Raw genomic sequence first — 27649 nt, forward strand, 5'->3', positions numbered from 1 at the left:
AGCGTCATACCAGTAGATGTCACTCCAAGTCGTAGGTAGCTACAACAACGTCATACCAGTAGATGTCACGCCAAGTCGTAGGTAGCTACAACAACGTCATACCAGTAGATGTCACGCCAAGTCGTAGGTAGCTACAACAACGTCCTACCAGTAGATGTCACGCCAAGTCGTAGGTAGCTACAACAACGTCCTACCAGTAGACGTCACGCCAAGTCGTAGGTAGCTACAACAACGTCCTACCAGTAGATGTCACGCCAAGTCGTAGGTAGCTACAACAACGTCCTACCAGTAGCTGTCACGCCAAGTCGTAGCTAGCTGCAACAATGTCATACCAAACATACAATTCCTAATAAAATGTACATATTTAGGAGTGTTTTTGTAAGATGTGAAACTGTAAGATCCCTATGGGGTTTCTGTTATGGATCTCCATTCAGTTCCTAATAAACTGCCTGACCATTTGCTGTACTATATTTATTGTGTTGAAACACAGATCTGATCTTCTACATACTAAACTGTACAGTCTCACAGACCGGTCAACCAGGAGAGACAGTCTCCCTAGCAACGTTGGAGTCTGTCTCTCCTGGTTGACCTGTCTGTGAGACTGACTCCCTAGCAACGTTGGAGTCTGTCTCTCCTGGTTGACCTGTCTGTGAGACTGACTTCCTAGCAACGTTGGAGTCTGTCTCTCCAGGTTGGCCTGTCTGTGAGACTGACTCCCTAGCAACGAAGGAGTCTGTCTCTCCTGGTTGACCTGTCTGTGAGACTGACTCCCTAGCAACGTTGGAGTCTGTCTCTCCTGGTTGACCTGTCTGTGAGACTGACTTCCTAGCAACGTTGGAGTCTGTCTCTCCTGGTTGACCTGTCTGTGAGTCTGTCTCCCTAGCAACGAAGTAGTCTGTCTCCCCTGGTTGACCTGTCTGTGATACTGACTCCCTAGCAACAAAGGAGTCTGTCTCTCCTGGTTGACCTGTCTGTGAGACTGACTCCCTAGCAACAAAGGAGTCTGTCTCTGCTGGTTGACTTGTCTGTGAGACTGACTCCCTAGCAACGAAGGAGTCTGTCTCTCCTGGTTGACCTGTCTGTGAGACTGACTTTTTTTTGTCTGTCATGGGTTCTGCCACACAGTGTGTAAACACACAACTGGTTCTATCACACAGTGTGTAAACACACAACTGGTTCTATCACACAGTGTGTAAACACACAACTGGTTCTATCACACAGTGTGTAAACACACAACTGGTTCTGCCACACAGTGTACACACAACTGGTTCTGCCACACAGTGTGTAAACACACAACTGGTTCTGCCACACAGTGTGTAAACACACAACTGGTTCTGCCACACAGTGTGTAAACACACAACTGGTTCTGTCACACAGTGTGTAAACACACAACTGGTTCTATCACACAGTGTGTAAACACAACTGGTTCTATCACACAGTGTGTAAACACAACTGGTTCTATCACACAGTGTGTAAACACAACTGGTTCTATCACACAGTGTGTAAACACAACTGGTTCTATCACACAGTGTGTAAACACAACTGGTTCTATCACACAGTGTGTAAACACACAACTGGTTCTGCCACACAGTGTGTAAACACACAACTGGTTCTGCCACACAGTGTGTAAACACAACTGGTTCTGCCACACAGTGTGTAAACACACAACTGGTTCTGCCACACAGTGTGTAAACACAACTGGTTCTATCACACAGTGTGTAAACACACAACTGGTTCTGCCACACAGTGTGTAAACACACAACTGGTTCTGCCACACAGTGTGTAAACACACAACTGGTTTTATCACACAGTGTGTAAACACAACTGGTTCTATCACACAGTGTGTAAACACACAACTGGTTCTGCCACACAGTGTGTAAACACACATTTGGTTCTGCCACACAGTGTGTAAACACACAACTGGTACTGCCACACAGTGTGTAAACACACAACTGGTTCTGCCACACAGTGTGTAAACACACAACTGGTTCTGCCACACAGTGTGTAAACACACAACTGGTTCTATCACACAGTGTGTAAACACAACTGGTTTTATCACACAGTGTGTAAACACAACTGGTTCTATCACACAGTGTGTAAACACACAACTGGTTCTATCACACAGTGTGTAAACACAACTGGTTCTATCACACCGTGTGTAAACACAACTGGTTTTATCACACAGTGTGTAAACACAACTGGTTCTATCACACAGTGTGTAAACACACAACTGGTTCTATCACACAGTGTGTAAACACAACTGGTTCTATCACACCGTGTGTAAACACAACTGGTTCTGCCACACAGTGTGTAAACACACAACTGGTTCTATCACACAGTGTGTAAACACAACTGGCTCTATCACACAGTGTGTAAACACACAACTGGTACTGCCACACAGTGTGTAAACACACAACTGGTTCTATCACACAGTGTGTAAACACAACTGGTTCTATCACACAGTGTGTAAACACACAACTGGTTCTATCACACAGTGTGTAAACACACAACTGGTTCTATCACACAGTGTGTAAACACACAACTGGTTCTATCACACAGTGTGTAAACACACAACTGGTTCTATCACACAGTGTGTAAACACACAACTGGTTCTATCACACAGTGTGTAAACACACAACTGGTTCTATCACACAGTGTGTAAACACACAACTGGTTCTATCACACAGTGTGTAAACACAACTGGCTCTATCACACAGTGTGTAAACACACAACTGGTACTGCCACACAGTGTGTAAACACACAACTGGTTCTATCACACAGTGTGTAAACACAACTGGTTCTATCACACAGTGTGTAAACACACAACTGGTTCTATCACACAGTGTGTAAACACACAACTGGTTCTATCACACAGCGTGTAAACACACAACTGGTTCTACCAGCAGCAAATGTTTTATTGAACAAGGAAGGTCAGTTAATAACAGACATGTTGTGCGCCTCCCTCTGAGACTCCCAATCACAGCCAGATGGGATACAGCCTGGATTTGAACCAGGGACTGTAATGACGCCTCCTGCACTCAGACGCAGTGCCTTAGACCGCTGGGCCACTCAGGAGCCTTAAAGGAAAAAACAAGTTGTCAAATATTTGGTGAGTTGCCTTTTGCTTGAGTGTAGATTGAGCTAAAATGAGTCTAAAATGAGTAAACTATGCACATCCGGGTAACCCGTAATGCCTCCTGATTGGCTGTAGCCGCTGATATCGCTTTCGATTTGACTCTAAATTATAAAGTTGACGTTCTAAAGCCTACAGTTCAAACCGATTTGATCAGATTTGTATATGCCTATATCTTCTCATTTAAATTATATCGTGAACTGGATTATTATGCAACGATAAACGATATAGTTTGTTATTTTAGCGTGTGTGAATGAATAAAGTTTCGGAGCGCTCGACCGAACGACGTTGTTGACAGAAATGAAGACGTAGAATTCTCCAGTCGGCAAATTCCGTAAGTAATGGACGTACATGATTCCTGCGGTAAAACAGTTCTTTCTATTGGTTGAATATTCCTGTCCACTTTATTATAATTATCCTATGTATATTGTTATATGTCATGTTTTTCTTTCTTTCTGTGAAGTACTTGTGATGGTTTCGGTGTTCAGTAACTGTACAAAGCGGTGCATCGTGCCCTTGGGCCTGTACACAAAGCCTTATGAGATATTCAAATATACATTCTGATCACACTAATTATCAGGCTACTAATTTCCTCCACATTAACCATATACACACCGTTGTTTTAATAGGTTAAGCTGCACAACTATGGCATCCAATGAGCGTGAGTATCATTCCTTATTCGATACATTGTTGGATCCCATTGGGCACAGACGTCAAACCAAGGTCTATTCCACCATGGTTCAATGTAATTTAATTGAAATAACGTGGGAAACAACGTTGATAAAACCAGTGTGTACCCAGTGGGATATTGCAATTGTTATTGCTGAGTAGGTCTGTATGTAGTATATAAGTATTATAGTATATTATACTGTATTATAGTATATTATAGTGTGTTGTGTTTGTGTATGCTGACTTCTCTAAATTAATTTCCATGTAAATAACAACAAAGTATATTTAAGCAATAAGACCAGAGGAGGTGTGGTGTAATGTACTGTAGCTAAGGGCTGTTCGTACAGACGACGACGCAACACTGAGTGTCTGGACACAGCCCTTAGCAGTGGTAAATTGGCCATATACCACAAACTCAAAGGTGCCTCATTGCTATTATAAACTGGTTACCAATGTGATTAGAGCAGTCAAAATAAATGTTTTGTCATACCTGTGGTATACGGTCTGATATACCACGGCTGTCAGCCAATCAGCATTCAGGGCTCGAACCACCCAGTTTATAATATACTTTATGTTATAGTGTGTTGTGTTTGTGTATTTGTTTGACTTCTCTAAATGAATTTTCCATGGAAATGGACAGTAGAGTATGTTGTATGGTATGTCAGGAAGGGATCTGGGTTTACAGTATATTTAGTAGGTCTGTAACTTAACATGTTTTCATAGGTTCTCAACCGAAAAGGAGGAGGAAGAGCAGCATGGAGGAACCCCCTTATTGTGAGTTCTATACATTTTAGTTTTGTATTCATCTGTACATAAATAAATACTTGTGATGGCCAAGAGAATAGTGCATGCTGGTCTAATTGTGTACTTTTGTTGACTGTTGGTTGTGTGTGTGTGTTTGTCAGTGTCAGGCGATGCAGAGTTTAGAGTCCTTCTCTTTGGGAGAAGTGGCCGCAGTCAATTTTCTCTGGCAAACTTCATTCTGGGGACAGATGTGTTCAGCGATGAGCTCTGCCACATTACAGAGAGTCAGAGACACAGGAGCGAGGCGTTCGAGAGAAAACTAGCTGTGGTCAACACTCCAAACCTCTCTGAGTACCAGGCATCCCAGAAAGAGCTGAGAAGAGTGTTCAAGTTGTCTGTGTGTATGTCCTCTCCTGGTCCCTACGTCGTTCTCTTTGCATTCGACCTGAACAACATCTCACCAAGTGCAGCAAGCATCCTGGAACTCGTCACAAAGCATTTTGGGGACAGCATCTTGAACCACATGATGGTTGTGGTGTGTCATGTAGAGGAGAAGGAGGATTCAGCTCTGGAGGAGAAAGTCCAGACTAACAGAGACTTCAGGGAGCTCCTGGAGAAGTGTGGCCGAAGGTATCACCTCTTCAATGAGAGGAAGGCCCGGAGAGATGAGAAGGTTTCCAGACAGCTCCTGGAGAAGATGGACGACATGGTGAGGGAAAACGGCTGCAGATTCTACTCCGATCACCAATACCAGGAAGCAGAGGAGAGAATCCAGAAAGAGGAGCGTTTCATGATGAAAGGGAGAAAGAAAGAGATGCTGACAAAGAGGAAGGAGCTGGAGAGCAGGTACACAGGGGAAGGTCTTGTAAAGGAGCTGCTGCAGTTTGAGACCGGGATAAGAGTAGAGAACCGAGCGACGGCTGAGAGGAAGATCTCAGAGGTACTGGGATTTACTCTCACAGCAGTTGACTATGCTGCTGCGGTAGGTAAAGGGGCAGCTCTAGGGGCTTTATGTGGAGCGGTCGTGGGGTTTGAGGGTATGGCGGTGGGAGCCGCTGTAGGTGCCGTCGTCGGCGGGGGCATAGGAGGTGCTGTCAGTGCGGCATGGGGTTACCTCACAAACACTGCTGCACAAATGAATAGACGTTGAGACAATGCTGCTTACATCGATGATGCATTGCCCAGTGTAACAGATTGTGTCATTTTGGTGCCGTTCCTGCCCAGTTTAACAGATGGTGTCATTTTGGTGCCGTTCCTGCCCAGTTTAACAGATGGTGTCATTTTGGTGCCGTTCCTACACAGTTTAACAGATTGTGTCATTTTGGTGCCGTTCCTGCCCAGTTTAACAGATGGTGTCATTTTGGTGCCGTTCCTGCCCAGTTTAACAGATGGTGTCATTTTGGTGCCGTTCCTGCCCAGTTTAACAGATGGTGTCATTTTGGTGCCGTTCCTGCCCAGTTTAACAGATTGTGTCATTTTGGTGCCGTTCCTGCCCAGTTTAACAGATTGTGTCATTTTGGTGCCGTTCCTACACAGTTTAACAGATGGTGTCATTTTGGTGCCGTTCCTGCCCAGTTTAACAGATGGTGTCATTTTGGTGCCGTTCCTGCCCAGTTTAACACCACTGTGTAGAGGTCTGAGGCCAATCAGTTCAGTAATACATTTTATTTGTCAGTGAGAAAATATTCAGAGATGTATGTTTTGTAGATATTAGACGCTGTTGATTTGTTTTTGGCTGCTGATCTGGTGATGGTTTCTAGTCGGTTATTTTAAACAGATTCATTGTTAAAATACGTAATCATGAATAAAGGGAAGATCCTTTAACGATGGAATATTTAAACACGTTGTAAATGTACTGTTGCTTTTGATGTCTTTGGAATTCCCAATAAATCTGTGTCCATTTAAATAGGAAATAAATATACATTCTAAATCCATTTAAATAGGAAATAAATATACATTCTAAATCCATTTATGAAAGTTACAGTTATTTTTTTATTTTATATTACTGCTGCTGTATATGTCTCTATTTTGCCTAATAAATTCCTTCTTTTAAAAATTAAAATAAATCCCTGTTTTGCTTCCCTGTGGTATTCGTATTGTGTTAAAGCACATATCTGATCTTCCATTGCATACTGTACTGAAACAGTCTGACAGACAGTTCAATCAGGAGAGACCAGTCTGTCTCCCTGTAGGTTCTCTTTGCTCTTTCAGCTTCAACTCTTCCATCTCAAAGACATTCCACTTCATCTTTCCACCAGCCGTCCCTCCAGCACTCCTTCACGGCTAAACTCCTACACGGCTAAACTCCTTCACGGCTAAACTCCTACACGGCTAAACTCCTTCACGGCTAAACTCCTTCACGGCTAAACTCCTACACGGCTAAACTCCTTCACGGCTAAACTCCTTCACGGCTAAACTCCTACACGGCTAAACTCCTACACGGCTAAACTCCTTCACGGCTAAACTCCTTCACGGCTAAACTCCTACACGGCTAAACTCCTACACGGCTAAACTCCTTCACGGCTAAACTCCTTCACGGCTAAACTCCTACACGGCTAAACTCCTACACGGCTAAACTCCTTCACGGCTAAACTCCTTCACGGCTAAACTCCTTCACGGCTAAACTCCTTCACGGCTAAACTCCTTCACAGCTAAACTCCTTCACGGCTAAACTCCTTCACGGTTAAACTCCTACACGGCTAAACTCCTTCGCCGCTAAACTCCTTCACAGCTAAACTCCTACACGGCTAAACTCCTTCACAGCTAAACTCCTTCACGGCTAAACTCCTTCACGGCTAAACTCCTTCACAGCTAAACTCCTTCACGGTTAAACTCCTTCACGGTTAAACTCCTACACGGCTAAACTCCTACACGGCTAAACTCCTACACGGCTAAACTCCTTCGCCGCTAAACTCCTTCACAGCTAAACTCCTTCACAGCTAAACTCCTACACTGCTGCACAAATCCACTCTAGCAGGGCTCTGGTGTCCAGCCTTCCACGATGACTACTGGATCTCTGGCTGCAGAACCTACTGATACTGTACTGCACAGTACCTCTCTCTCATCTCTCTGTCTCCTCTGTCTCTGTGTGTGGCAGTTGAGGCTGGGGACGAGGCTAGCCACCACATAGTCTCATCCACAGGCTCAACTGATACAGTACAGAGAGACAGCGCAGGCTAGTGGACGAGACTAGCTACTACAGGGCTAGCTCTGGTCCAGGGTGTTAGTGAACCTTCAGGAAGGCTCAGCGTTAGCAAGCCACACTAACACACCCTGGACCAGAGCTACTGCAGGGCCCGGTGCTGCTGTTTGTCAGCTCTAACACCCTGGACCAGAGCTGTTTGACAGCTCTAACACCCTGGACCAGAGCTACTGCAGAGCCCGGTGCTGCTGTTTGACAGCTCTAACACCCTGGACCAGAGCTAATGCAGGGCCCGGTGCTGCTGTTTGACAGCTCTAACACCCTGGACCAGAGCTACTGCAGGGCCCAGTGCTGCTGTTTGTCAGCTCTAACAGGGCTGGGGCCTTACCTAAGATTTGCCCCTTCTCCCCAAGTGTGCACTTGTTAACTTCACTTTTACTTATTTTAAATAAATATATGAAATACAGAAACTTCCTCTAGCCTATAGTCCATGGCTCCACCAATCAAATGCTTTTAAGTTTGTGGGGAGTGGTGAAGTGCACACTTCAGGAGGAAGGAGAGATAATTGGGACGTAGCCAATGTCTAAGGTTACAGACTCCTCCCAAAGCAAACGCCTGATTGACTGACAACAGCTGAACACACCTGGATTAAACCCCACCCACAAGCACCTTTCTAGGAACTCACACCTGTCACCTGGTCTCTGAATACAGGAAGAGACACAGACTGACTAGCGACCGAAGCTCTGAGCACCTGGAAAGGAATAAGTGGGACAGGTAGGTTTAACTTGTTAACATCGTACTGAAAACACGTTGTAAATATTGAACACAGCTTAGGAACAATAAAGCTTATTCTAATCAATCCTCCTTGTCAGGACGTCGGCTCTCTGTTCAGAACAGTATGTGAAACATCCGTTTTCTTTTATATCATGGTTACGACTGAACAGGTCAGGACGTCACTTCTCAGTTCAGGAAGTCACAACTTTATAGGTACTACACTGTTTGTTTTTAACTGGTAAAACAGAGAAAATACAATACCGCTTTGAGGTAAAACAAACAGTTGTGATTGTAGTGAGAATAACAGCTGGAAGAGGTCATGCAGGTGTTGAGTGTTGATTCCTTCATTATGTAACAGAATACTTGGTGTTACCTGTTCTACTGCATACCAGGGAATTTTACACTCTCTGTCTCTCAAACACACAGACAGACACAGACAGACACAGACAGACAGACAAAGACAGACACAGACAGACAGAGTCAGAGAGACAGACAGACACAGACAGAGAGACAGACACAGACAGACAGAGAGACAGAGAGACAGAGACAGACAGACAGACAGAGACAGAAGGGGGGAATAAGTGGGGGGGAATAGGTGACATCTACCCTCTTTCTACATGTCCTTGTTCTGTATGTCGTGTTTTGTAATATTTGTTTTGTACCCAGAACTCTGGGTCTTGTTGTTCCTGTCTGCTCTTTTAATAAACAATATTTGAACGAAAATATAGGCTGCATCCTAAATGGCACCCTATTCCCTATGGGGCCCTGGGTCAAAAGTAGTGCACTATCAAGGAAATAGGGGGGGAATAGGGGGACTAAGTGGGGGGCATAAAGGGGGTGAATATGTTGGGGGGGAATAAGTGGAGGGATAAAGGGGGGAAAAACAGTGCAAGGCACTGTGCGAAAGTATTCGGCCCCCTTGAACTTTGCGACCTTTTGCCACATTTCAGGCTTCAAACATCTACAGCTGAGGTGGGAGACTCTGTCCATAGGACAACAATCAGTCGTATATTGCACAAATCTGGCAACACAGCTCATCACCCTGAACCTACCATCCCCACTGTCAAACATGGTGGTGGCAGCATCATGGTTTGGGCCTGCTTTTCTTCAGCAGGGACAGGGAAGATGGTTAAAATTGATGGGAAGATGGATGGAGCCAAATACAGGACCATTCTGGAAGAAAACCTGATGGAGTCTGCAAAAGACCTGAGACTGGGACGGAGATTTGTCTTCCAACAAGACAATGATCCAAAACATAAAGCAAAATCTACAATGGAATGGTTAAAAAATAAACATATCCAGGTGTTAGAATGGCCAAGTCAAAGTCCAGACCTGAATCCAATCGAGAATCTGTGGAAAGAACTGAAAACTGCTGTTCACAAATGCTCTCCATCCAACCTCACTGAGCTCGAGCTGTTTTGCAAGGAGGAATGGGAAAAAATGTCAGTCTCTCGATGTGCAAAACTGATAGAGACATACCCCGAGCGACTTACAGCTGTAATCGCAGCAAAAGGTGGCGCTACAAAGTATTAACTTAAGGGGGCTGAATAATTTTGCACGCCCAATTTTTCAGTTTTTGATTTGTTAAAAAAGTTTGAAATATCCAATAAATGTCGTTCCACTTCATGATTGTGTCCCACTTGTTGTTGATTCTTCACAAAAAAATACAGTTTTATATCTTTATGTTTGAAGCCTGAAATGTGGCAAAAGGTTGCAAAGTTCAAGGGGGCCGAATACTTTCGCAAGGCACTGTATGTTGGGGGGGAATAAGTGGTGGGGGATAAAGGGGGGGTAATTATTCCCCCCTTATTCCCCCCTTTACCCCCCACCTACCACCCCACTTATTCCCCCCCACTTATCCCCCCACAACATATTCCCCCCCTTTATCCCCCCCACTTATTCCCCCCATTCCCCCCCCCCCCTCCCAACTGCTCGGGTGGCAGGACCATCACATGCTGCCCAAAGGTAGATTAAAATATTACAATTGAGAGTGCGTTAATAAATACAAATTCCCAGCGCCGACTCGTCCAAGGAGGAGAGGAAAGGCTGCCAGATTTGATCAAATGTTGATCATTTATTGTTCAGAATATATCTAATTCTTTCTAAGTGTACAGTGTTTGCCAATTCACTGAGCCATAATTTGGTAGAGGGCGCTTCCCTCCTTTTCCAAAACAACAAGATTGTTTTGTTGTTGCAGAAATTAGACTAAGAGATTAGTTGTTTTTGTGGGTTGGATCCGTTTAGGGAATCAGACACTCCCAGGATTATCAGAAGCGGGTCTGGGTCTATTGAAGTCTCCAGAACTTCAGGATTATCAGAAGCGGGTCTGGGTCTATTGAAGTCTCCAGAACTTCAGGATTATCAGAAGAGGGTCTGGGTCTATTGAAGTCTCCAGAACTTCAGGATTATCAGAAGCGGGTCTGGGTCTATTGAAGTCTCCAGAACTTCAGGATTATCAGAAGCGGGTCTGGGTCTATTGAAGTCTCCAGAACTTCAGGATTATCAGAAGCGGGTCTGGGTCTATTGAAGTCTCCAGAACTTCAGGATTATCAGAAGCGGGTCTGGGTCTATTGAAGTCTCCAGAACTTCAGAGAGGATCCTAGATGCACACTATATTTAAGACAAAATACTGTATGTTCCCTCTAGTCAGTGTCAACATCTTAACTTCAGTAGCCCTCCACTGTCCTTGGGTTTCAGAACCGATGAGTTTTATAAACCTCTGTCCTTCTTCAGCTTGTTATTTATCAGCAAAATGGGAAAGAGGTTATTGAATGAATCAGTCTTTGTTATTGTTATTGTTATTGTTATTGTTATTTCACCTTGGAAAGTATGGCTGTATTATATTCCTTGCTGAGAGAAAACAGTGCCTTAGGAAAGTATTTTTCGTTACAGCCTTATTCTAAAATGAATTAAATAAATAAAAATCCTCACCCCATAGTGACAAAGCACATTTTTGGGGGGGCAAATTTATTAAAATCTATGAACCGAAATACCTCATTTACTCAGACCCTTTTGCTATGAGACTCAAAATTGAGCTCAGGTGCATCCAGTTTCCATTGACCATCCTTGAGACGTTTCTACAACTTGATTGGAGTTCACCTGTGGTAAATTCAATCGATAAAAGGCACACACCTGTCTATATAAAGGTCCCACAGTTGACAGTGCATGTCAGAGAAATAACCAAGCCATGAGGTTGAAGGAATTGTCTGTAGAGCCCCGAGACAGGATTGTGTTGAGGCACATATCTGGTGAAGGGTACCAAAACATTTCTGCAGGTCACCAAGAACACAGTGGCCTCCATCATTCTTAGATGGAAGAAGTTTGGAACCACCAAGACTCTTCCTAGAGCTGGCCGCCCTGCCAAACTGAGCAATCAGGGGGAGAAGGGCCTTGGTCAGGGAGGTGACTAAGAACTCAATGGTCACTCTGACAGAGCTCTAGAATTCCTCTGTGGAGATGGGAGAACCTTCCATAAGGACAGCCATCTCTGCAGCACGCCATAAATCAGGCCTTTTTGGCCAGATGGAAACCACTCCTCAGTAAAAGACACGACAGCCCGCTTGGAGTTTGCCAAAAGGCACCTAAAGACTCTCAGACCGTGAGAAACAAGATTCTCTAGTCTGATGAAACCAAGATTGATCTCTTTGGGATGAATGCCAAACGTTACGTCTGGAGGAAACCTGGCACCATCCCTACGGTGAAGCATGGTGGTGGCAGAATCCTGTTGTGGGGATGTTTTTCATCGGCATGGACTGGGAGACTAGTCAGCATCGAGGCAAAGATGAACATAGCAAAGTACAGAGATATCCTTGATGAAAACCTGCTTAAGAGCTCTCAGGTCCTCAGACTGGGGCGACGGTTCACCTTCCAACAGGACAACGACCCAAAGCACACAGCCAAGAGAATGCATGAATGGCTTCGTGACAAATCTCTGAATGTCCTTGAGTGGCCCAGCCAGAGTCCGGACTTGAACCCGATTGAACATCTCCGGAGAGACCTGAAAATAGCTGTGCAGCAACACTCCCCATCAGACCTGACAGAGTTTGGGAGGATCTGCAGAGCAGAATGTTAGAAACTCCCCAAAAAGCAGGTGTGCCAAGCTTGTAGTGTCATTACTAAGACTCAATGCTGTAATCGCTGGGGTCTGAATACCAATATTTCAGTTTTTTTTTATTTATAAATTTGCAAAAATGTCTAAACCTGTTTTTGCTTTGCTTTCCATTATGGGGTATTGTGTGTGTGTAGATTGAGGGAGGGGGGGACGGGACAATTTAATCAATTTTAGAATAAGGCTGTAATCTAACAAAATGTGGAAAAAGTCAAGGGGTCTGAATACTTTCTGAAGGCAGTGTAAACCAACTGACTAGTTGATTAAGTTGAACCTTGAAGCGAGTGAATACTGTGGCTTTTAACGCACACTCTCATTCCATTGGGAAAAAATGAATGGGGGAAACCTTCAATAACTTGTTTAAATTTTGTATTTGGCCAATCAAATGGAAGTATTACGTGACAAGAACATGAAGGTATTCAGAGAGACCTGACATTACATTTCATCTCTATATTGATATGTAATGGGGTGCAACTTTGGGTTTTTAGAAGTGAGGGGACGACAATGATAAAACTGGGGAGGGGGCATGATATATATTTTCCAAACAGTCTACTCGACCGCTCCGAGACGTCCACATGGTCCTAAAGCACACCGGTGCCTCGTTTTTGTATCACATTACAATGGTAATGGGCGGAGATAAAAATGCAATTTCAGAATGTGGGGTGGGGGGGCATGCCCCCAGTGAAAGTTGCTTCCCTGTTAATGAGAGACGGTACACTACAGGTTTCTGTTACTACAAAGTGTTTCATGCTCAATCTCGTGATATATTGAACTTGGACATTTTAGAAAAAGGGGAATTGGAAAGGGTGGAGAGATGGGGCAGAGGGAAAAGAAGGGGTACGGAAAGGATGAGTTGATTGATTTCTATGGTGTTCTTCCAGGGCATGGCATCTACCATCTCTACCATCAGCCTCGTCTCCGAGAGGCACTTCCTGTGCCCGCTGTGTAAGGACATCTTCAGCAGTCCCGTGACTACTCCGTGTGGCCACAGTTTCTGTCAGGACTGCCTGTGTGGGTACGTCCCTCCTTTATCTTACGATTATAAATTATTATAAATGGAGGTCGGGGGGTGTCTGATATCGTTTGTTGAACTTTATTGAAAGCATTGCAGAGGATCCATACATTGTTGTTCACTAGCTCTGAAGCTCAAATAGTGCATGAGTAAAACATGGACTGGAGTACTGAGAGCATCATCAGAATAATAAAAACATGGACTGGGCTCATTACAGGTACTGGACCCGGCACCGTTCAGACTACTGTCCCCTCTGCAAGAGGTTGTTCCATTCCAGGCCAGACCTTAGTATCAACCGCATCCTGGCTGACGTCTGTGACAACTACAGGAAGACACGGCCTGAGAGCCCTGAGGAGAGCCACGACACGGTACTCTACTGACCTTAGTGCAACATATTGTGACATTAAGAGGTTCAAGACGCTACGGTGTACCTGTAATAGATACCTTGGTGTCATGATACCTTGGTGTAATCCTCTCGATGTTATGATACCTTGGTGTAATCCTCTTGGTGTCATGATACCTTGGTGTAATCCTCTTGGTGCCATGATACCTTGGTATAATCCTCTTGGTGTCATGATACCTTGGTGTAATCATATTGGTGTCATGATACCTTGGTGTAATCCTCTTGGTGCCATGATACCTTGGTGTAATCCTCTTGGTGTCATGATACCTTGGTGTAATCCTCTTGATGTCATGATACCTTGGTGTAATCATATTGGTGTCATGATACCTTGGTGTAATCCTCTTGGTGCCATGATACCTTGGTGTAATCCTCTTGGTGTCATGATACCTTGGTGTAATCCTCTTGATGTCATGATACCTTGGTGTAATCCTGTTGATGTTATGATACCTTGGTGTAATCCTCTTGGTGCCATGATACCTTGGTGTAATCCTCTTGGTGTCATGATACCTTGGTGTAATCCTCTTGATGTCATGATACCTTGGTGTAATCCTCTTGGTGTCGTGATACCTTGGTGTAATCCTCTTGATGTTATGATACCTGGTGTAATCCTCTTGATGTCATGATACCTTGGTGTAATCCTCTTGATGTCATGATACCTTGGTGTAATCCTTGTGATATCATGATACCATGGTGTAATCCTCTTGATGTCATGATACCTGGTGTAATCATCTTGATGTCATGATACCTTGGTGTAATCCTCTTGATGTTATGATACCTGGTGTAATCCTCTTGATGTTATGATACCTTGGTGTAATCCTCTTCTGCAGCCACAGGTTGTAGACATTGACCAGATGATCCAGGAGCGACTGAAGAAAGTTGACAGACTCAGACACTCCCTGCAGCTCCTCAAAGTGAGTCCCGATCCCAAATGGACCCCTAGCCCCTACACCAGGGCTCTCCAAGCCTGTTCCTGGAGAGCTACCTAACTCCAACTCCAGTTATAACTAACCTGATTCAGTTTATCAACCAGCTAATTATTATAATCAGGTGCACTAGATTAGGGTTGTAGTGAAAACCTACAGGATGGTATCTCTCCAGGTACAGGGTTAGAGAGGTCCTAGAGGATGGTATCTCTCCAGGTACAGGGTTAGAGAGGTCCTACAGGATGGTATCTCTCCAGGTACAGGGTTAGAGAGGTCCTACAGGATGGTATCTCTCCAGGCACAGGGTTAGAGAGGCCCTACAGGATGGTATCTCTCCAGGTACAGGGTTAGATAGGTCCTACAGGATGGTATCTCTCCAGGTACAGGGTTAGAGAGGTCCTACAGGATGGCATCTCTCCAGGTACAGGGTTCGAGAGGTCCTACAGGATGGTATCTCTCCAGGTACAGGGTTCGAGAGGTCCTACAGGATGGTATCTCTCCAGGTACAGGGTTCGAGAGGTCCTACAGGATGGTATCTCTCCAGGTACAGTGTTCGAGAGGTCCTACAGGATGGTATCTCTCCAGGTACAGGGTTAGAGAGGTCCTACAGGATGGTATCTCTCCAGGTACAGGGTTAGAGAGGTCCTACAGGATGGTATCTCTCCAGGTACAGGGTTAGAGAGGTCCTACAGGATAGTAGATCTCCAGGTACAGGGTTAGAGAGGTCCTACAGGATGGTATCTCTCCAGGTACAGGGTTCGAGAGGTCCTACAGGATGGTATCTCTCCAGGTACAGGGTTCGAGAGGTCCTACAGGATGGTATCTCTCCAGGTGCAGGGTTCGAGAGGTCCTACAGGATGGTATCTCTCCAGGTACAGTGTTCGAGAGGTCCTACAGGATGGTATCTCTCCAGGTACAGGGTTAGAGAGGTCCTACAGGATGGTATCTCTCCAGGTACAGGGTTAGAGAGGTCCTACAGGATGGTATCTCTCCAGGTACAGGGTTAGAGAGGTCCTACAGGATAGTAGATCTCCAGGTACAGGGTTAGAGAGGTCCTACAGGATAGTAGATCTCCAGGTACAGGGTTAGAGAGGTCCTACAGGATGGTATCTCTCCAGGTAAAGGGTTAGAGAGGTCCTACAGGATGGTATCTCTCCAGGTACAGGGTTAGAGAGGTCCTACAGGATGGTATCTCTCCAGGTACAGGGTTCGAGAGGTCCTACAGGATGGTATCTCTCCAGGTACAGGGTTCGAGAGGTCCTACAGGATGGTATCTCTCCAGGTACAGGGTTCGAGAGGTCCTACAGGATGGTATCTCTCCAGGTACAGTGTTCGAGAGGTCCTACAGGATGGTATCTCTCCAGGTACAGGGTTAGAGAGGTCCTACAGGATGGTATCTCTCCAGGTACAGGGTTAGAGAGGTCCTACAGGATGGTATCTCTCCAGGTACAGGGTTAGAGAGGTCCTACAGGATGGTATCTCTCCAGGTACAGGGTTAGAGAGGTCCTACAGGATGGTATCTCTCCAGGTACAGGGTTAGAGAGGTCTTACAGGATGGTATCTCTCCAGGTACAGGGTTAGAGAGGTCCTACAGGATGGTATCTCTCCAGGTACAGGGTTAGAGAGGTCCTACAGGATGGTATCTCTCCAGGTGCAGGGTTAGAGAGGCCCTACAGGATGGTATCTCTCCAGGTGCAGGGTTAGAGAGGCCCTACAGGATGGTATCTCTCCAGGTGCAGGGTTAGAGAGGCCCTACAGGATGGTATCTCTCCAGGTACAGGGTTAGAGAGGTCCTACACCCTACGCCCTTATGTAGATCTAGATGAGTTAGACAAATCCACCACCCTTACCACATACATGTTTTGTCCAATCACACCTTATCATCTTAAAGTGATGTGAGATACAGACATGTATTTTATCCAATCAGAACTGATGTCTGAGATATTGACATGTCTCTTGTCCAATTAGAACTCGTCTGAGATACAGACATGTCTTTTGTCCAATCAGAACTCGTGTGTGAGGGAGGTGCGTGAGAGCCAGAAGGTGTTCTCTGCCCTTGTCAGTTCCATGGAGAAGAGCCACAAGGCCGTGGTGGCAGCCATTGAGGAGAGACAGGGGGAGGAGGAGGTATGTAAATGTACAGTAATACTCTGATTTATTTATGAATTTATAAACTTAGATTAAAAATAATAACGAATTGGATTTATTTACCTCCTTTCTTGTGAATGAGTTACAAAAATCACTTTACATAGTAAGGGGAAAACTCACCTCATCCACCACCTATTGACAGAATACAATGTGATTATCAATATACCAAATGTAACAATGTTTGTGTTTCTTTAGAGGATTGTTGAGAAGCTGGTGAAGGAGCTGGAACAGGAGATTCTACAGCTGAGGAATGGAGACATTGACCTGGGGCCTTGTCATTCTCAGCAGAGCAATGATGAGCTCTGTGGTGGTGGTGGTGGTCAGAAGAGTGTTGCAGTGGTAAGCATGGCGTAGGGTGAAGTCGCCCCTAGACGCTGGTTTTGGGCCAGTTTAGCATTTTCTCCAATAATGGTTAAGGTTTAGATTGAGGGAAAGGAAGCTGATCCTAGATCTGTACCTAGGGGAAACTTCACCCCAGAGCGGTAATCATATACATAAGCAATAAGGCCCGAGGGAGTGTGGCATATAATCAATATACCAGAGCCAAGGGCTGTTCTTATGCACGACGCAACGCAGAGTACGGACTGGATACAGACCTTAAAACTGGTTACCAACGTCATTAGAACAGTAAAAATACGTGTTCTTTCATACCCGTGGTATACCACGACATTCAGCCAATCAGCATTCAGGGCTCGAACCACCCAGTTTATAATGTCTGATATACCCTTGGATTTCATCCAATCAGAATTCAGGGCTCGAACTACCCGGTTTATAATGTAGATTAGGACACAGTAGGTCGACACGTGTCTCAATTTCCAAAAAGAGTTTGTGAAACAGAGTTTCTTAACAGTTTCTATCATGACCACAGAAGAAAAGGCTTGAACCCTTAAATTAGTCCCCCAACCACTTATATTTCATCTTAAAATATAGCCGTGTTTGTTTGTTTGTCCTCTATGAACGTCGCAGAGCACCACTTCCACCACGGGCTACTCTGAGAGGAGGGACTGGTCCAAGGTTTCCATGGAGACAGACCCCTGTATGGGCGTGACCAGGAGAGCAGTGTCAGACCTGATGGACGTGGTTAAAGGAGAGCTCCGTAGACTCTCTAAAGCTGGTTAGTATTTACACTACAGGTACGATCATGTCATCCTGGATCCATCTCTTACAGTTCTACTTCCACCCTCAACACTTTAGTAGACCACATGTTTTGTGTTGATTAGAAATCTGTCAGCATCTGATAAATGATTACTGTATTATTCTACTGTTATCTTTAGTTATCTGTTATCTTTAGGGTGAGTGAAATGTTAGATCTGTTTATCTGGGAAGGATTCTTATGGAACTGTTATCTTTAGGGTGAGTGTGAGTGTAATGTCAGATCAGTTTGTCTGGGAAGGATTCTTACTGGAGCTGTTATCTTTAGGGTGAGTGAAATGTTAGATCTGTTTATCTGGGAAGGATTCTTACTGGAGCTGTTATCTTTAGGGTGAGTGTGAGTGTAATGTCAGATCTGTTTGTCTGGGAAGGATTCTTATGGAACTGTTATCTTTAGGGTGAGTGAAATGTCAGATCAGTTTGTCTGGGAAGGATTCTTACTGGAGCTGTTATCTTTAGGGTGATTGTGAGTGTAATGTCAGATCTGTTTGTCTGGGAAGGATTCTTATGGAACTGTTAGCTTTAGGGTGAGTGACATGTCAGATCTGTTTGTCTGGGAAGGATTCTTATGGAACTGTTATCTTTAGGGTGAGTGAAATGTCAGATCTGTTTGTCTGGGAAGGATTCTTATGGAACTGTTATCTTTAGGGTGAGTGAAATGTCAGATCTGTTTGTCTGGGAAGGATTCTTACTGGAGCTGTTATCTTTTGCAGAGCTGAAGAAAATACAGAAATACACAGGTATGTCTCCACCTGCCCAAAGAGTTAGATACGCCATAATATCTATTTTTTGTTGTTCTTAAAGGACCAGTGCAGTCAACATTCAGTTGTTCTGTGTTTTATATCATATTGTACAACAGCTGATGAAACTAACACTGTAAAAGTGTGGGAAAGTGTTATTTCCTGACTGTATCTTAATCAGCAGGTGTGCGTGGGCGGAAGTTTAGACTTTCCATTGTGACATCACAATGTGGTAAATTGGTTAATAGACTAATAACAAAGAGAGTGTCATGTATTGTCATGTTGTGTCTTTCTGTCCTTTCCTTTCACCCTGTCTCCCTCTGCTGGTCGTACTAGGTTACCGTTTCTGTCCCTCTTTCCCCCAGCTGTTCCTTGTCTTCTCTGACTACCTCATTCACCCCTTTTCCCACCTGTTCCCTTTTTCCCTCTGATTAGGTCCCTATATCTCTCTCTGTTTCTGCTCCTGTCTTTGTCGGATTCTTGTTTGTGTGTCTCATGCCTGAACCAGACTATCATCGTGTTTGCTGCAACCTTGTCCTGTCCTGTCGGAATCTACCTGTCCATCTGAGCCCACGTGTGTTCATCATTAAAGAAACTCTGTTTGTTAATTCGCTTTTGGGTCCTCATTCACGCACCTGACAGAAGAATCCGACCAAGAATGGACCCAGCGACTTCGGATCCTCTCCACTCAGCCGTCGAGATCCAGGGAGCGATGCTAGGCAGACACGAGCAGGAATTGTCTGCTGCTCGACATGCCGTTGAGACCCTGGCCACCCAAGTCTCCAACCTCACAGAACAGGTTCACCATCTCCGCCTCGATCCACCGGCCACTTCCAGGGCTTTCGAATCTCCGGAGCCCAGAATCAATAACCCGCCGTGTTACTCTGGGGAGCCCACTGAATGCCGCTCGTTCCTCACCCAGTGTGATATTGTGTTTTCTCTCCAGCCCAACACTTACGCCAGGAGCACTGCTCGTGTCGCCTACGTCATATCTCTCCTTACTGGACGGGCTCGTGAGTGGGGCACGGCAATCTGGGAGGCAAGGGCTGAGTGTACTAACCAGTATCAGGACTTTAAGGAGGAGATGATACGGGTTTTTGATCGATCTGTTTTTGGGGAGGAGGCTTCCAGGGCGCTGTCTTCCCTATGTCAAGGCAATCGATCCATAACAGACTACTCTATTGAGTTTCGTACTCTTGCTGCCTCCAGTGGCTGGAACGAGCCGGCTTTGCTCGCTCGTCTTCTGGAGGGTCTCCGCGCAGAGGTAAAGGATGAGATTCTCTCCCGGGAGGTTCCTGCCAGCGTGGATTCCTTGATTGAACTCGCTATTCGCATTGAGCGACGGGTTGATCTTCGTCACCGAGCTCGTGGAAAGGAGCTCGCGTTCTCCGTTGCCCCCCTCTCCGCATCACTACCATCTTCCTCTGCCGGCTCGGGAGCTGAGCCTATGCAGCTGGGAGGTATCCGCATCTCGACTAAGGAGAGGGAACGGAGAATCACCAACCGCCTCTGTCTCTATTGCGGTTCTGCTGGTCATTTTGTCACTTCATGTCCAGTAAAAGCCAGAGCTCATCAGTAAGCGGAGGGCTACTGGTGAGCGCTACTACTCCTGTCTCTCCTTCAAGATCCTGCACTACCTTGTCGGTCCATCTACGCTGGACCGGTTCGTCAGCTTCCTGCAGTGCCTTAATAGACTCTGGGGCGGAGGGCTGTTTTATGGACGAGACCTGGGCTCGGGAACATGACATTCCTCTCAGACAGTTAAGGGAGTCCACGGCCTTGTTCGCCCTGGATGGTAGTCCTCTCCCCAGGATTCAGCGTGAGACGCTACCTTTAACCCTCACTGTTTCTGGTAATCATAGCGAAACCATTTCTTTTTTAATTTTTCGTTCACCTTTTACACCTGTTGTTTTGGGCCATCCCTGGCTAGTTTGTCATAATCCTTCCATTAATTGGTCTAGTAATTCTATCCTCTCCTGGAACGTCTCTTGTCATGTGAAATGTTTAATGTCTGCTATCCCTCCTGTTTCCTCTGTCTCTTCTTCACAGGAGGAGCCTGGTGATTTGACAGGGGTGCCGGAGGAATATCACGATCTGCGCACGGTGTTCAGTCGGTCCAGGGCCACCTCTCTTCCTCCACACCGGTCGTATGATTGTAGTATTGATCTCCTTCCGGGAACCACTCCCCCCCGGGGTAGACTATACTCTCTGTCGGCTCCCGAACGTAAGGCTCTCGAGGATTATTTGTCTGTAGCTCTTGACGCCGGTACCATAGTCCCCTCCTCCTCTCCCGCCGGAGCGGGGTTTTTTTTTGTCAAGAAGAAGGACGGGTCTCTGCGCCCCTGCATAGATTATCGAGGGCTGAATGACATAACAGTGAAGAATCGTTATCCGCTTCCTCTTATGTCTTCAGCCTTCGAGATCCTGCAGGGAGCCAGGTTTTTCACTAAGTTGGACCTTCGTAACGCTTACCATCTCGTGCGCATCAGGGAGGGGGACGAGTGGAAGACGGCGTTTAACACTCCGTTAGGGCACTTTGAATACCGGGTTCTTCCTTTCGGCCTCGCTAACGCTCCAGCTGTCTTTCAGGCATTAGTCAATGATGTCCTGAGAGACATGCTGAACATCTTTGTTTTCGTTTACCTTGACGATATCCTGATTTTTTTCACCGTCACTCCAGATTCATGTTCAGCACGTTCGACGTGTCCTCCAGCGCCTTTTAGAGAATTGTCTTTTTGTGAAGGCTGAGAAGTGCACTTTTCATGCCTCCTCCGTCACATTTCTCGGTTCTGTTATTTCCGCTGAAGGCATTAAGATGGATCCCGCTAAGGTCCAAGCTGTCATTGATTGGCCCGCCCCTAAGTCACGCGTCGAGCTGCAGCGCTTTCTCGGCTTCGCGAACTTCTATCGTCGTTTCATCCGTAATTTCGGTCAGGTGGCAGCTCCTCTCACAGCCCTTACTTCTGTCAAGACGTGCTTTAAGTGGTCCGTTTCCGCCCAGGGAGCTTTTGATCTCCTCAAGAATCGTTTTACATCCGCTCCTATCCTTGTTACACCTGACGTCTCTAGACAGTTCGTTGTCGAGGTTGACGCGTCAGAGGTGGGCGTGGGAGCCATTCTTTCTCAGCGCTCCCTCTCTGACGACAAGGTCCACCCATGCGCGTATTTTTCTCATCGCCTGTCGCCGTCGGAACGTAACTATGATGTGGGAAACCGCGAACTGCTCGCCATCCGGTTAGCCCTAGGCGAATGGCGACAGTGGTTGGAGGGGGCGACCGTTCCTTTTGTCGTTTGGACTGACCATAGGAACCTTGAGTACATCCGTTCTGCCAAACGACTTAATGCGCGTCAGGCGCGTTGGGCGCTGTTTTTCGCTCGTTTCGAGTTCGTGATTTCTTATCGTCCGGGCTCTAAGAACACCAAGCCTGATGCTTTATCTCGTCTCTTCAGTTCTTCAGTAGCCTCCACTGACCCCGAGGGGATTCTCCCTGAGGGGCGTGTTGTCGGGTTGACTGTCTGGGGAATTGAGAGGCAGGTAAAGCAAGCGCTCACTCACACTCCGTCGCCGCGCGCTTGTCCTAGGAACCTTCTTTTCGTTCCCGTTCCTACTCGTCTGGCCGTTCTTCAGTGGGCTCACTCTGCCAAGTTAGCCGGCCACCCTGGCGTTCGGGGTACGCTTGCTTCCATTCGCCAGCGTTTTTGGTGGCCCACCCGGGAGCATGACACGCGTCGTTTCGTGGCTGCTTGTTCGGTCTGCGCGCAGACTAAGTCCGGTAACTCCCCTCCTGCCGGCCGTCTCAGGCCGCTTCCCATTCCCTCTCGACCGTGGTCTCACATCGCCTTAGATTTTGTCACCGGACTGCCTTCGTCAGCGGGGAAGACTGTTATTCTTACGGTTGTCGATAGGTTCTCTAAGGCGGCTCATTTCATTCCCCTTGCTAAGCTTCCTTCTGCTAAAGAGACGGCACAAATCATCATCGAGAATGTTTTCAGAATTCATGGCCTTCCGTCAGACGTCGTTTCGGACAGAGGTCCGCAATTCACGTCTCAATTTTGGAGGGAGTTTTGCCGTTTGATTGGGGCTTCCGTCAGTCTCTCTTCCGGCTTTCACTCCCAGTCTAACGGTCAAGCAGAACGGGCCAATCAGACTATTGGTCGCATCTTACGCAGTCTTTCTTTTCGCAACCCTGCGTCTTGGTCAGAACAGCTCCCCTGGGCAGAATACGCCCACAACTCGCTTCCTTCGTCTGCGACCGGGCTATCTCCTTTTCAGAGTAGCCTCGGGTACCAGCCTCCGCTGTTCTCATCTCAGTTCGCCGAGTCCAGCGTCCCCTCCGCTCAGGCTTTTGTCCAACGTTGCGAGCGCACCTGGAAGAGGGTCAGGTCTGCACTTTGCCGTTATAGGACGCAGACTGTGAGGGCTGCTAATAAGCGTAGAACTAAGAGTCCTAGATATTGTCGCGGTCAGAGAGTTTGGCTCTCCACTCAGAACCTTCCCCTTAAGACGGCTTCTCGCAAGTTGACCCCGCGGTTCATTGGTCCGTTCCGTATTTCTCGGGTCATTAATCCTGTCGCAGTTCGACTTCTTCTTCCGCGATACCTTCGTCGCGTCCACCCGGTCTTCCATGTCTCCTGTATCTAGCCCGTTCTTTGCGCCCCCGCTCGTCTTCCCCCCCCCCCCCATCCTTGTCGAGGGCGCACCCATCTACAGGGTCCGTAGGATTTTGGACATGCGTCCTCGGGGCCGTGGTCACCAGTACCTCGTAGATTGGGAGGGGTACGGTCCTGAGGAGAGGAGTTGGGTTCCCTCTCGGGACGTGCTGGACCGTGCGCTGATCGAGGATTTCCTCCGTTGCCGCCAGGTTTCCTCCTCGAGTGCGCCAGGAGGCGCTCGGTGAGTGGGGGGGTACTGTCATGTATTGTCATGTTGTGTCTTTCTGTCCTTTCCTTTCACCCTGTCTCCCTCTGCTGGTCGTACTAGGTTACCGTTTCTGTCCCTCTTTCCCCCAGCTGTTCCTTGTCTTCTCTGACTACCTCATTCACCCCTTTTCCCACCTGTTCCCTTTTTCCCTCTGATTAGGTCCTTATATCTCTCTCTGTTTCTGCTCCTGTCTTTGTCGGATTCTTGTTTGTGTGTCTCATGCCTGAACCAGACTATCATCGTGTTTGCTGCAACCTTGTCCTGTCCTGTCGGAATCTACCTGTCCATCTGAGCCCACGTGTGTTCATCATTAAAGAAACTCTGTTTGTTAATTCGCTTTTGGGTCCTCATTCACGCACCTGACAGAGAGTTCCAAACCTCTCTGCCAATAACAGCTAGTCTTCAGTTTCCCCCACCCCTACTCAGACCACTCCCAGACAGTCCTAGCCTAAATCTTGCTTGAGAAATACTTTTGAAATTTTTGCCCATTTTAATGGAAATAATTATTACTCAGAAAATAATTTGATATTGAATTAAGAATGGCGGCGTTGGGCCGTCAAAGTACTTGTTTTACCAAGGTGCGTTTTCTGTTGCCATGGCACTTATATGTTTCTCTCTCCATCCTCTACCCTAGTAGACATCTCCCTGAGTCCCAAGACGGCCCACGCCTTCCTCTCGGTCTCAGACGACCGGAAACAGGTGCGACACACAGACAAACACCAGGAGGTCCCAGACAACCCCAAGAGGTTTGACCGCGTGGCCAACATCCTGGGAAGAGAATCCTTCAGCAGCGGCAGGTACTGTAATGTCCCTCTTTATACTGTTTGCCTATATAACAGAATTCTATATCTATATATCTATATTATCATAAAGATCTATGATCATATATCTATGGTTCTTAGAACGGCTGTTTATTTTTATTTTTATTTTTTTTTAATTTTACCTTTATTTAACCAGGCAAGTCAGTTAAGAACAAATTCTTATTTTCAATGACGGCCTGGGAACAGTGGGTTAACTGCCTGTTCAGGGGCAGAACGACAGATTTGTACCTTGTCAGCTCGGGGGTTTGAACTCGCAACCTTCCGGTTACTAGTCCAACACTCTAACCACTAGGCTACCCTGCCGGCTGTCAGGCCGTCTGATATAGTTTGTTTGTTGAACTTCACTGAAACTATTCACTCATGACTCTTTACCTTTAACTTTAACTAGTGCTGTAGTAAAACATGGACTGGATTTCAATACTAAGCTCATCAGTTATAATGATGAAAACATGGACTGGACTTCAATACAAGGTTCATCAGTTATAATGATGAAAACCTGGACTGAACTTGAATACAAAGTTCATCAGTTAGAATGACGAAAACATTGATTCCATTCCAGGTACTACTGGACTAATGTTGACTCCATTCCAGGTACTACTGGACTAATGTTGACTCCATTCCAGGTACTACTGGACTAATGTTGACTCCATTCCAGGTACTACTGGACTAATGTTGACTCCATTCCAGGTACTACTGGACTAATGTTGACTCCATTCCAGGTACTAATGTTGACTCCATTCCAGGTACTAATGTTGACTCCATTCCAGGTACTAATGTTGACTCCATTCCAGATACTAATGTTGACTCCATTCCAGGTACTAATGTTGACTCCATTCCAGGTACTAATGTTGACTCCATTCCAGATACTAATGTTGACTCCATTCCAGGTACTAATGTTGACTCCATTCCAGGTACTAATGTTGACTCCATTCCAGATACTAATGTTGACTCCATTCCAGGTACTACTGGGAGGTGGAGGTGGGAGAGAAGATTGAGTGGAACCTGGGCGTGGCCAGACAGTCCATCAACAGGAAAGGGAAGTTTACAGTCAGCCCAGCCAATGGCTTCTGGACACTGAGCCTAAAGAGCGGGGGTCAATACGTAGCTAACACCTCCCCCACTGTCACCCCCGTGGGCCTGGAGCAGAAGCCCAGGAAGGTGGGGGTGTTTCTGGACTACGTGGAGGGCCGAGTGTCCTACTGCGCGGAGACTGGGGTTCACATCCATACGTTTACAGATGGCTTCACTGATAGACTACATCCACTCTTTAGTCCTGGGAGGCAACATGGGGGCAGGAATATCGCTCCTCTGACTATTTGTACTACCTTCTGTAGCATCTGAGCCCCCTGACTTAACCCCCACGCCTGGAATAGTCATTTAATCATGTCATTATGTAGCCTAATGTAGAATAAGGCTCACTCGGTCCTCTCTCACGTCTGCATTTTCAGTTGGATAAACCGGCTTCTTTCCTAATATTGAGTTAATGCAGTGTCTGTGTTATCAGGCAATGAGCTGGGTAATCAATAGTAATGCTATAATTTATTTTAATTATAATTTATGACAGTATATATGAACCCTCAAATGTATTTTTTTTACAAAGTGTTGACTTTTTTAAAATTCTGTGCATCATTAAAAAATCTGTAAATTATTCACAGACATTCTAGTTCTAGAATGTCTGAGTCATTTCATAAACCATGCTGCAGGCCCTAACTATTTGTTTGATAACAAGAAACCTTGACCATTCATGTATATCAACCTTGTCCAGTCATGCTACCTAGCTAACAGCGGGCCACCTAGCTGGCCACCTAGCTGGCTACCTAGCTGGCTACCTAGCTGGCTAACAGCTGGCTACCTAGCTGGCTAACAGCTGGATAGATACTCCAGGTGATGTGCTTGAAAGGTAGGATCGATCATCTCTTTTTCTAGTTCCCCTGTGACTGTCTGGCGCTCCTAACTTCTTAAAGGTCCAATGCAGACATTTTGATTTAAATGTCAAATCATTTCTGGGTAACAATGAAGTGCCTAACTGTGATTGTTTTCAATTGAAATGGTCAAAGAGAAACAAAAAATTAGCTTCTTTAAAAAAAGAGCAATTTCTCAAACAAGAATTTTGCTAGGGCTGTCTGGGAGTGGTCTGAGTAGGGGAGGGAGAAACTGAAAACTAGCTGTTATTGGCAGAGAGGTTTGGAACTCTCTTTCTTATTGGTCTACTACCAATTTATGAGCTGGTGATGTCACCAGGAAGGCCAAAACTCCATCCCACCAGAACAGGCTGTCATTTCAGGCGGTCTTTTTAAACAGCTCGTACACTACAAGGGCATTATCATAAATTTCACAATTGCACAGATTTATTCCAATCTCATAGTGTGGAAATATTTAAACACAGAAAGGTCTAGTTTTTGATTGAACTGGGCCTTTAAAGTTGTCAGCACCACACGTGCTCCCACCCACTACAAGACTATCCACTCACTATCCACCCACTACAAGACTATCCACTACAAGACTATCCACTCACTATCCACCCACTACAAGACTATCCACTCACTATCCACCCACTACAAGACCATCTATCCACTACAAGACTATCCACTCACTATCCACCCACTACAAGACTATCCACTCACTATCCACCCACTACTAGACCATCTATCCACTACAAGACCATCTATCCACTACAAGACCATCTATCCACTACAAGACCATCTATCCACTACAAGACCAACTATCCACTACAAGACCATCTATCCACTAGAAGACCAACTATCCACTACAAGACCATCTATCCACTAGAAGACCATCTATCCACTAGAAGACCAACTATCCACTACAAGACCATGGTGTTTACCTACGGAGCAGCAAGGTGAACTGCCCCTCCTTGCCTTCAGGCTGAAACCCTACATCCCAACCTCCTGAGTGGCGCAGCGGTCTAAGGCACTGCATCTCAGTGCCAGAGGCATCA

The 27649-nt window shown here is 46.0% G+C and overlaps 2 protein-coding genes across 6 annotated transcripts; both read left to right on the forward strand.

Annotated features, from left to right (window-relative positions):
• Positions 1 to 3219: 3219 nt before the first annotated feature.
• si:dkey-120c6.5 (GTPase IMAP family member 9) lies at positions 3220 to 6373 on the forward strand. 2 transcript variants are annotated; one of them, XM_036941987.1, is made up of 4 exons: positions 3220 to 3467; positions 3763 to 3794; positions 4526 to 4576; positions 4708 to 6373. In XM_036941987.1, the coding sequence occupies exons 2-4, from the start codon at positions 3779 to 3781 to the stop codon at positions 5694 to 5696; spliced, it is 1056 nt and encodes a 351-aa protein (XP_036797882.1). In that variant the 5' UTR covers positions 3220 to 3467; positions 3763 to 3778; the 3' UTR covers positions 5697 to 6373. The 2 variants fall into 2 exon arrangements, with proteins under 2 accessions (XP_036797882.1, XP_036797883.1); XM_036941988.1 differs by lacking the exons at positions 3220 to 3467; positions 3763 to 3794 and adding an exon at positions 3884 to 3964.
• Positions 6374 to 8069: 1696 nt separating this feature from the next.
• Positions 8070 to 26338, forward strand: LOC110538836 (E3 ubiquitin-protein ligase TRIM39-like). 4 transcript variants are annotated; one of them, XM_036941986.1, is made up of 10 exons: positions 8070 to 8462; positions 13452 to 13585; positions 13800 to 13950; positions 14813 to 14896; positions 16916 to 17035; positions 17252 to 17395; positions 18023 to 18170; positions 18922 to 18948; positions 24504 to 24666; positions 25650 to 26338. In XM_036941986.1, exons 2-10 carry the CDS (start codon positions 13455 to 13457, stop codon positions 26029 to 26031), a joined length of 1350 nt encoding a protein of 449 aa, XP_036797881.1. In that variant the 5' UTR covers positions 8070 to 8462; positions 13452 to 13454; the 3' UTR covers positions 26032 to 26338. The 4 variants fall into 4 exon arrangements, with proteins under 4 accessions (XP_036797881.1, XP_036797878.1, XP_036797879.1 ...); XM_036941983.1 differs by lacking the exon at positions 8070 to 8462 and adding an exon at positions 12733 to 12985; XM_036941984.1 differs by lacking the exon at positions 8070 to 8462 and adding an exon at positions 12733 to 12985 and having other exon boundaries at positions 24507 to 24666.
• The last annotated feature ends 1311 nt before the right edge of the window (positions 26339 to 27649 follow it).

Source organism: Oncorhynchus mykiss, chromosome 13 (assembly GCF_013265735.2).
Source record: "Oncorhynchus mykiss isolate Arlee chromosome 13, USDA_OmykA_1.1, whole genome shotgun sequence".
NCBI classification, from domain to species: domain Eukaryota; kingdom Metazoa; phylum Chordata; class Actinopteri; order Salmoniformes; family Salmonidae; genus Oncorhynchus; species Oncorhynchus mykiss.

Coding starts and splice junctions, on each gene's coding strand:
- si:dkey-120c6.5 (XM_036941987.1), top strand. Junction 4,577..4,707: donor CATGGAGGAACCCCCTTATT/GTGAGTTCTATA, acceptor TGTGTTTGTCAG/TGTCAGGCGATGCAGAGTTT.
- LOC110538836 (XM_036941983.1), top strand. CDS start 12,956: ATGGAAGTATTACGTGACAAGAACATGAAG. Junction 12,986..13,451: donor TACGTGACAAGAACATGAAG/GTATTCAGAGAG, acceptor GTGTTCTTCCAG/GGCATGGCATCTACCATCTC. Junction 17,396..18,022: donor GTCAGAAGAGTGTTGCAGTG/GTAAGCATGGCG, acceptor TGAACGTCGCAG/AGCACCACTTCCACCACGGG.